The sequence below is a fragment of the Vigna radiata genome, unplaced genomic scaffold, assembly GCF_000741045.1.
Source record: "Vigna radiata var. radiata cultivar VC1973A unplaced genomic scaffold, Vradiata_ver6 scaffold_399, whole genome shotgun sequence".
Taxonomy (NCBI): Eukaryota; Viridiplantae; Streptophyta; class Magnoliopsida; order Fabales; family Fabaceae; genus Vigna; species Vigna radiata.
In genome coordinates this window covers 131,125-141,826 of record NW_014542619.1, presented here as the reverse complement: position 1 = coordinate 141,826, position 10,702 = coordinate 131,125, and the positions used below count along the sequence as shown (strand labels likewise).

Here is a 10,702-nt window from a genome sequence, read left to right as displayed (position 1 = left end):
GAACGTGATCAGCAGGAGGTGGAAAACAGACGCAGCAGAAAGTAAATTCCCTTTTAAAAGGATTTGTCCGTTAGTTGAGGGGCATATGGAATGGGTTAACTATCTCCTTTAGAAATTTCCTCACTGATCTTGACCTTACTCATTTTCTTTGTAGGACGATCCTCTATTCATGAAATCCATAATATTTTTTTTAATTTTATTTCGTTATATTTCCTTTATAAAATTCTGAAACTTCTTTTTATATTGTTGTTGACAGAGACATTGATTCATTTAAATAAGATTCATTCTATTTTGATTTTTCGTATCATATTACTGCATCATTACTGTTACATTGGTGTTTTCATCGACTCCAATGGCTGAGAACACACGTTTAAAAGATTTACAGACACATGTTACTTCGTTGGTGAGCTGGATGGAAAAGCAAAATGATAGAGATAAGATGAATTAAGACTTGATTGATAAAACAGAGCATCGTATGAATCAGATGCATATAGCCATTGATCATCTAATCAAACTTCAAACTCAACACGTTGGTGATACAAACTCAAAGAATGGAGCACAGTCTGCAAATTCTGGGATGTTCTCCGTAGCGATGCCTGTTCGCGACATATCGCTGGGTTTTCCTCATTTCGATGGTCACGCTCCAGTGTTAGAATGGATCTTTAAGGCAGAAAAATTCTTCAATTACCATAATACTCCGGATTTGGAGAGGGTGGAAATAGCTGCGATGCATTTTGAGAAGGATGTTATTCCATGGTTTCAGATGTTGCAGAAGGAGCATGTATTCCAGTCTTGGAACGATTTGAAACGTGCCCTGGAGTCAAAATTTGGTCCTTCCTCGTTTGATAACCCCATGGCTGAGTTGTTCAAATTGACACAAACTGGTACAGTTGCTAATTACTACCTGAAATTCATGAGTTTAGCCAATCGATCTGAAGGATTAACTTCTGAAGTTCTTTTAAATTGCTTTTTAAGTGGGTTGAATAAGGATATTAGACACGATGTGGTAGCTCAGAGTCCTCCAAATTTATTGAGAGTTGTGTCACTGGCTAAATTGTTCGAGGAAAAATATGTCCCTGACGCTATTGCTCGAAACCCACCACAGGGCCATCGATATTCCAATATTACCTTCAATTCTAACCAGAATAATGTTCCCAGACACCCTCTGAAGCCTCCTTATAATTCCCAGCCTCTACCTCCATTATTACCCACCCCTTCAAGACCTCCTTTTAGAAATTCCAATGTGAAGAAAATCAATCCTGCGGAAATGCAATTACGTCGAGAGAAGGGCCTTTGTTATTTTTGTGATGAGAAATTTTCTTTCAATCACAAGTGTCCCAACGGACGGTATTTAATGTTACAAATGGAAGAGGATGAAAAGGAGTTAGAAACCGTGCAACCAGAAATGGACTCTCTCAATATTCCAGCTGGAGTGGTGGACACTGAGGAGGCATTGCATTTGTCCTTCAAGGCTTTGAATGGAGGAGCAGGAGTTGGTACAATCCGTTTTGTTGCACACATTGGTTCTCTGCCTGTCCAGGTTTTGGTTGATGGAGGTAGCTCTGATAATTTCCTTCAACCAAGAATTGCTAAGTTCTTGAAATTACCTGTCGAACCAGCTCCTATGTTCAGAGTTATGGTGGGGAATGGTAATTCCATGATTGCTGAAGGCTTGGTTCGTGAATTAACTATTCGGGCACAGGGAGTTAAATTTCAATTACCAGCTTTTTTACTACCAGTTTTTGGAGTTGACTTAGTTCTTGGTGCTAGCCGGTTAAAATCCATTAGGCCACACATTGTTGATTACTCTTCATTACAGTTGAAGCTCTTATACAATGACAAGTATGTCAATTACAAGGTGATCATACAATTTTGCCTACTCCTGCACAATGCCACCATATAAAAAGACTTGTCCATACCAAATCCATTGTGGAAATTTTTAGTATGCAACTCATTGAACCGACTTCTCAGCAATTTCCAGAGCTAGAACTCCCTAAGGATATGGTACCTGAATTGGTTCTATTGCTACATACATATGCTACAGTTTTTGGAAATCCTATGTCCTTACCTCCTCCTAGGACACATGACCACTCCATTCCTTTGGTTGAAGGTTCTCAACCAATTAAAGTTAGAGCCTATCGATATCCTCATAGTCAGAAGGAGGAAATTGAGAAGTTAGTGGCCGGTTTGTTGCAAGAAGGAGTGGTGCAACCCAGTACCAGTCCTTTCTCTTTTCCAATCATATTGGTCAAAAAGAAAGATGGATCTTGGAGGGTTTGTACTGATTACAGAGCTCTTAATGCTATTATCATCAAAGACACATTTCCTATACCTACGGTTGATGAGTTGATAGATGAGGTCTTTGGTGCTTGTTTTTTTTCAAAGCTTGACTTGCGATCTGGTTATCACCAGATATTGCTTAAACCGGAAGATAGGCATAAGACAACTTTTCGAACTCATCATGGTCATTTTGAGTGGCTAGTTATGCCATTTGGATTGACAAATGCACCCGCCACATTCCAGAGTTTGATGAATGAAGTTTTTAAGGGTGTTTTAAGAAAATTTGTGTTGGTATTTTTTGATGATATATTAATTTACAGTGCTACGTGGGAGGACCATCTAGCTCACTTGGAATTTGTACTCAGAACATTACAACAACACCAACTTTATGCTAAATTTTCTAAATGTTCCTTTGGTGTCAGGGAAATTGATTATTTGGGACATACCTTAACTAGAGCAGGGATTGTTATGGAAACTAGCAAGTTAGAAGTTGTTAAAGCATGGCCTTCTAACTCAGTTGCTTAAAAAGGACTCTTTTCAATTGTCTGAATCAGCCACTAATGCTTTTCTGAAATTAAAGGAGGCCCTTACTTCAGCACCTGTACTGGCGGTGCCCAATTTCAAGGAAGAGTTTATTTTGGAAACCGATGCTTCCGGCTTGGGAATAGGGGCAGTTTTGAGTCAGAATTCCCATCCTATTGCATATTTTTCTAAAACGCTGTCAACACGGATGCAGAAACAGTCGGTGTATACTAGAGAGTTTTATGCTATTACTGAAGCTCTTGCAAAGTTTAGACACTATCTCTTAGGCCACAAATTCATTATCAAGACTGACCAGAAGAGTCTTAAGGAGTTGTTGGAGCAAACTCTGCAAACACCGGAGCAACAACAGTGGCTACCTAAATTTTTGGGTTATGATTTTAAGATTCAGTACAAGCCTGGCAAAGATAACATTCCAGCTGATGCCTTATCAAGAAGTTTTCACTTGGCCTGGTCTGAACCTCAAAGTGGGTGGTTAACTAAAGTAGTTGAGTTGATGCCCAAAGATGAATGGTTGAGTTCTCTGTATCAACAACATTTAAATAATGAAATCACTGACATAGATTATACTGTCAAAGATGACTTGTTATTATGGAAGGGTAGATTGATGATTCCTTATTACTTGGCTCTCAAACAGGCTATTTTACATGAGTTTCATAGTACGAAGATATGTGGACATGCGGGAGTAACTCGAACTACGGCTAGGGTCAGTCAACAGTTCTTTTGGCCGAAGATGCAGGCAGATGTCAAGGCATTTGTCCGAAACTGTAATGTTTGTCAACAAGCCAAGGTTGATCAAACACTTCCTTTAGGGTTGTTACACCCTCTTCCTATTCCTCAACAGATTTGGGAGGATATCAGTATGGATTTCATAACTCAATTACCTAGCTCTAATGGGTTTTCTACAATTATGGTGGTGGTAGACCGATTGTCTAAGTTTAGTTACTTTATTCCTCTCAAAGCAGATTTTAATAGTAGGATGGTTGTTGATGCTTTCTTCCAACAGGTGGTCAAGATCCATGGTTTCCCTAAGACTGTGGTGTCTGATAGGGATAGAGTATTCATTAGTGCATTTTGGCAACAACTCTTCAAGGCTCAAGGTACAACGCTGGCTATGACTTCCGCATATCATCCTTAATCCGATGGCCAAACGGAGGCTTTAAATAAGACCTTGGAAATGTACTTAAGATGTTTTGTGTATGACAATCCAAAGTCTTGGCATTCTATGATTCCTTGGGCACAATTTTGGTATAATTTGGCTTATCATCATAGTATTCATATGACGCCTTTTAAGGCTGTATTTGGGAGAGATCCTCCAATCATTGTTCCTTATGTTAAAGATTTGAAAGATCTCGTCTTTCTTCGAGACACTTTAACAGCTCGTGACCAATTGATTCATGAGCTTAAATTCAATTTGGAAAAGGATCAGAATTACATGAAAGGACAGGTTGATAAGAAGAGGAAAGAGGTATATTTTGAAGTGGGGGACTTGGTATTGGTTAAGTTACAACCATACCATCAACATTCGGTGGTTTTGAGGAAGAATCATAAATTGGGGTTGCGTTTTTTTGGCCCATTTGAGATCATTCAGAAGATTGGTGATGTTGCATACAAGTTGAAATTTCTTGCCACTGCTAGAATTCATCCTGTATTTCATGTGTCTTTGTTGAAGAAGTTCCATGACACTCCAGTTGAGCAATACTTGCCTTTGCCATTGACTACTTCAGAATTTGGACCGACCTTGCAACCTGAGAAGATTTTGGATTCGAGAGTAATTGTTCGTGGTGCAGAACAAATTCCTCAGGTGTTGGTTCAGTGGGAGTCAACCAAACCAGAATTGGCAACTTGGGAAGATGCTCTGCTGCTACAGCAATCTTATCCATCCCTCACCCTTGAGGACATGGGTGTTTTAAAAGGAAGGGTATTGTAACACGTGAGTTGCATGATGGGAGTGAACGACAGGTTGTTATGAATGAAGGACAAGTGGAACGTGATCAGGGACACGTGGAACTTGATCAGCAGGAGGTGGAGAGCAGACGCAGCACTAGGATTCGTAAGGCAAATTCCCTTTTAAAAGGATTTATGCGTTAGTTGAGGGGCATATGGAATGTGGCAAGTATCTCTCTCTTCCAGAAATTTTCTCACTGATCTTTCAGCTCTCTGACCTTACCCATTTTCTTTGTAGGACGATCCTCTGTTCATGCAGCCGATAATATATTTTTGGATTCTATTTCGTTACATTTCCTTTACAGAATCCTGAAACTTCTTTTTATATTGTTGTTGACAGAGACATTGATTCATTTAAATAAGATTCATTCCACTTTGATTTTTCCTATCATATTACTGCATCATTACTGTTACAGGAGCAATCAATGAAGGGTGCGTGGTTATACAATTTTTTTAATAAAAATACTTATAAATTGCTGATTTTACCACTCAACGCTTCCAATGCTTCTTTATTCCCTGTAATTGACCCTTTCCAACAACAACAACAACAAAGCTATTTTCACTCGCCACTTTTAATAGGGTGGCAAGTGTTTACTGAAGCATTCTCTAAAGAGTATGGGAAGCACATTACAGGTAATAGAAGCAATAAATGAATAAGTAAATTGATATTAAGTGCAATGGAACTTGCTGATCTCGTTCATGCACAAGAGTCTCCATTAAAGTCGGAAACTTCTTATTCATGTCACTACTATCTGTTTCCTTCACCTGAAGAAACCAAACCCAAGTTAGGATATAGACAATAACTAAATACCACAAACACTAACAATTCAAACTTATCACTAGTACATGAGCATTATAAATTTACCTTCTTGTTAAGATAATCAGAGCTGGGTAAAAAAACTGCCCCGAAAAGTAATCTGAGTAACATTCTTGTTTTATGCCAAAGTGGTATCTTACTCCACATTCTCCTAAATGTAATTTGTATCAGTCAAAATCAGAATCCATTAATTCATAAAAAAAAAGGCTCTTCATGCCAATTAAACCAAGTTGAAAGCTCACGTAATAAATCGTACATGCTGAACATATTAATCTAATTTAGAACATGACAGTGTTTCTCCCATATTTATAGAAATAATTTTAAAGTGTTGAATAATCATTGAGCTTTTTCAGTAAGTATTTTTAACAGATTCAGGACTCCAAAAAAAAAAAGATTTTTCTCCAATAGAATGAACATGTTTGCGGTAAGCTTCGAGAATGTTGTTGTGTTACATAGTAGTCACGGGTTCTAGTTATTGGAAGAAGGGTATTCTAATTTACAAATATGCTGGAAAAATGAGATAAGGAACGTCTTTATAACACAAAATTTTCCCTATTTGGACAAAATAAATATAGAGTTACTTTCCATTAGAGGATATCAAGAAGAAACTAGAAAAATTTTACATGGTGTTGATCCTTCATGCCCTACATCCCAATTTTGATCATCTCCGAAATCAACTTCTGACTGCATGTCCCAGTACCTCAAACTTAAGAAGCGCATGAACTAGGGGAGTCATTTGTCATGGTTGCCACACGAGGAAGAGGAGGACATGACACTAGAGGAGGAGGACAAGGTGGTCGGGGACATCCTCAATGCACATACTGTAAAAAGATGGGTCACACTCAAGAGAATTGTTACTCCTTACATGACTTCCTTTCGAAAACCGTTAATATTTCAAAGACTAAAACTTCCACAAGACTGAAACTTCCACTTCTAAGTTCACCGAGGATGAATATCAAGAGTATCTAAGGTTAAAGTCTAACAACCTGACACAACCATCTCAATCTCCCAGTACATCAACAACCTGCATTTCTCAATCCATGGAAAGTCAAAATTCAGGGGTAATTGACTCAGGTGCTTCTGATCACATTTTTGGTAATACCTCTTTATTCTAATCCATTTCCTTTCGAGAAAAACCTCATTTCATAACCCCTGCAAATGGATCTAAAACTTCTTCCAAAGGAGTTGGTCATGTTTCCTTGTCTCCTTCCCTCAATCTCAAATCTTTCCTTTTAGTCCCTCATTGTCCTTTTAAATTAATTTCCCTTAGCCAGTTGACCAAAATGTTAAATTCTTCAATAACCTTTGATAAAATAATCTTTTGTTATACAAGAGCGTGGTTCGGAGAGACAGACTGGAGAAGGATATGAAGTTGGCGGATTATACCATTTTGGATCTCGTTCAAGGGTGTCTTGTGTTGCTGCTCCTAATCCTAAAGGGCTACATGATCGACTTAGCCATCCTCATTTGTCTAAATTAAAAAAGACGTATCCTGAACTTAGTGCTCTACAGACCTTAGAATGTGAGTCATGTCAATTAGGAAAACATGTTAAATGAAAATACTAAGAAGTGATAATGCAAAAGAGTATTTCTCATCCTCATTTTCTGCTATCTTGAGTTCCCATGGTATCTTATATTAGTGTACTTGTCCTCATGCACCGTAGCAAAATGGTATAGTAGAACGAAAAAATAGACACTTGGTTGAAACTACACGTACTCTTTTTCTTGGTGCCCATATTCATGTCCATCACTAGGGGATGCCATCTTAACCGCATGTTATCTTAATAATAGGATGCCCTCCTCCTCTATTGATGATAAAATCCTTTTCTCCATTCTTTTTCCTAATGATCCTCTCTTTCATACATCTCCGTGAGTGTTTAGCTGTGTATGTTTTGTTCATGACATGTCTATGGGTCTAGGCAAACTCTTCGCTCGCGCTCTCAAATTTGTCTTCTTAGGCTATTCTTGACTCCAAAAAGGATATTAGTTTTACTCTCCTAAAACTAAGAAGTATTACATGTTTGCCAATGTCACATTCTTTAAACAGACTCCTTACTTCTCTCCATCTGTTCAGGATGTTTCTATCCTCCAGCAGGTCCTTCCTATTCTAGCGGCTGAGTCAAATAGTTCCCCTGTCTTTGTCATTCCAAGTCTTGATCACAATCCTCCTTCACCCGTTTCTCCATATATTGAGATCATCCCACACGGGGGCCCAATGGATAGTCAACCTCCCCAAGACAATGGTGAATCTCTTACTTCAGATTCTTCTCCCTTTTCACCTCCTCTCATGCCTCCTGGTGAAAATGATTCAGCATGGCCTATTACCTTCAGAAAAGGTACTTGTTCCACTCGAAACCCTCATCCCATTTATAATTTTTTTTAGCTATCATCGATTTTCATCCTCCTATTTTTCTCTTTTATCCTTAGCGTCTTTTGTTGTTATACCCAAGAATGTGAAAGAAGCACTTGATCATCCTGGATGGCGACAAGCTATGATTGTAGAAATGCAGGTTCTTGACCACAGTAATACTTGGGAGCTAGTGCCCCTTCCCCCCAGGCAAAAAAGTGGTTAGTTGTCGATGAGTGTATGTAGTTAAAGTTGGCCCTGATGGTGAAATTGATTGATTCAAAGCCCGACTTGTTGCAAAATGTTACACTCAAGTTTATGGTCTTGATTATTATGACATTTTATCTCTTGTAGCCAAGATGACTATTATTCGCCTCTTCTTTGCCATGACAGTCATTCGGCATTGGTCACTTCATCAATTGGATATTAAGAATGCTTTCCTACATGGTGATCTTTAGGAAGAAGTTTCTATGGAGTAACCTCCTGGGTTTGCTGGTCAGGGGGAGTCTAGTATGGTATGCAAATTGTATCGATCTCTATATGGCCTCAAGCAATCGCCTCATTCTTGGTTTGGAAAGTTTAGCTTCATTGTTCAAAAATTTTGGCTAAAACGCAATGAAGCAGACCATTCGATTTTTTACTATCATTCTTCCATTAGGAAATTTGTTTACTTAATAGTATATGTTGATGATATTGTCATTACAGGAAAAGATGTTGTTAGAATATCTCAACTAAAAGAGTACTTGTGTAGACATTTTCAAACTAAGGATCTTNGAAGTCTCAAATACTTCTTAGGCATTGAAGTAGCTAATCAAAAGATGGAGTTGTAATCCCCCAAAGGAAGTATTCTCTTAATATATTACAAGAAACATGCATGATTGGTTGCAGACTTGTAGGCAGTCCCATAGACCCAAACCAGAAATTAAGGATAGAATAAGGTGAATTATTCTCTAATTTAGAGAGGTATAGGAGGTTGGTTGGAAAACTTATTTATCTCACTATTACAAGGCCAAATATATCCTTTGTAGTTAGAGTGGTTAATCAGTTCATGTAGGCTTCATGTGTTGACCATTCGAATGCTCTCATTCGCAGGTATGTCAAAAAGGCTCTCGGGCCAGGATTGTTATATGAAGATAAAGGAAGCATTCAGGTCTTTGGGTATTGTGATGCAGATTGGGCAGGTTCGTCTATTGATAGACAATCTATTACAGGATATTGTGTTTTTCTGGGAGGAAACATTATTTCATGGAAAAGTAAGAAACATAATGTAGTAGCTCAATCAACAGTTGAAGTCGAGTATAGGGCGATGACGTCACTCACATGTGAACTTATATAGGGGAAACAATTCCTTCAAGAGCTTAACTTCTATGACATTCATACTATGAATATGTATTACAATAATCAAGTTGCTTTCCACATTGCATCAAATCTAGTGCTTCATAAGAGGACTAAACATATAAAAGTTTATTGTTATTTTTGTTCGTGAAAAATTGTTGACTAAAGAAATATGTACTGAGTTTATTGGATCAAACGATCAACTCGCAAATGTGTTGACCAAGTCATTTAAGGAGAGTATAAAAAATATTTATCATCATTATATTATATTTAGGATTATCCTATTTATCATGATTATATTGTGTTTAAAGTTACCCTATTTAGCATTGCTATTGTATCCTCCGCAAATAGTATCTAAATATCTTGCTAACGAACTTCAATCGTCTCAAACACTTAATTAATATCCTTAACAAATAACAATGTCCAATACTTAAGTAATATGCACTTCAACACTATTAAACTGAGCCATGCCTCACTCTCCCAATAGAAAACAATAACATTAAGAAGAACGACCACATTAAATATTTTTTAATAAATTTGAGAGATAAATTTTACTTGGGGTTTTCCAATAAATGAAAAGAAATAAATATATTATATAATATCTAATTCTCTATTTCCATTTTACTTGGCGTTTTTTATTATGAAAATGTTAATTTTCATATACTTTTGTATTCTTCGTAATATTATTTGGAATCACTATTGTTTATTCCCAACAACAGTTATAAGCGCAAGAATAAAAAATTGTAATTGGACCATTTTCTATCTCCCTTGAGATTACTGTTAAAATGGAACTATCTGACTGAGTATTTATTAGTGTTGTATAACATGATTTCTATGTAAAGATTCAAAAAGAATTGTTATTCTTGATACGAAAAAGGGATAAATAGCTTCTGCATCAACTTCGTTGATGGTTGACTCAACTGCTACATGTTTCAATTCCTACATCAACGTTGTGGTGGATGACAGCATCTCTTATAAGAGTTATTTCTTGCATGAAAGATAGATTCCTGATATAATGGCCACCCCAGCCACGACAACACCAACGGATGTCACGATTCTTATTGCAGACACAGCTGGTTCAACAGATGGAACTGTCATGAGATCCTTCATCTGAAAAAAGAAAACGTCGTGAAATGAGGTAAGGAAATATGACAATGAATAACAAGAGCATAACTATATGATTTTGGAAAGATATTGCAAAATAAGGGGAAAAAATCCGGTTCATATGACTGGTTATACAATTTTGTGATAAAAATACTTATAAATTGTCGATTATACCAGACAAATAACTAAATGTTCACCCACCACGACAGGTTGCTTCCAATGCTTCTTTATTCCCTGTAAATGACCCTTTCCAACAACAGCAACAACTGAGCTATTTTCACTCGCCACTTTTAATAATGTGGAGGACATGTACCTGNNNGNNNNAANNNNAA

General features: G+C 37.4%; 1 protein-coding gene across 1 annotated transcript in view; it reads right to left on the bottom strand.

Annotated features, from left to right (window-relative positions):
* Positions 1–10,000: 10,000 nt before the first annotated feature.
* The window catches only part of LOC106780472 (traB domain-containing protein-like), a 6,220-nt gene continuing 5,518 nt past the window's right edge, over positions 10,001–10,702 (bottom strand). The window contains exons 8-9 of the mRNA XM_014668760.2: positions 10,572–10,683; positions 10,001–10,376 (exon numbers count right to left, since the gene is read on the bottom strand). Of these exons, the coding sequence (XP_014524246.1) occupies positions 10,248–10,376; positions 10,572–10,683 (241 nt within the window). The 3' untranslated portion in view covers positions 10,001–10,247. The remainder of the gene's footprint in view (positions 10,377–10,571; positions 10,684–10,702) is intronic.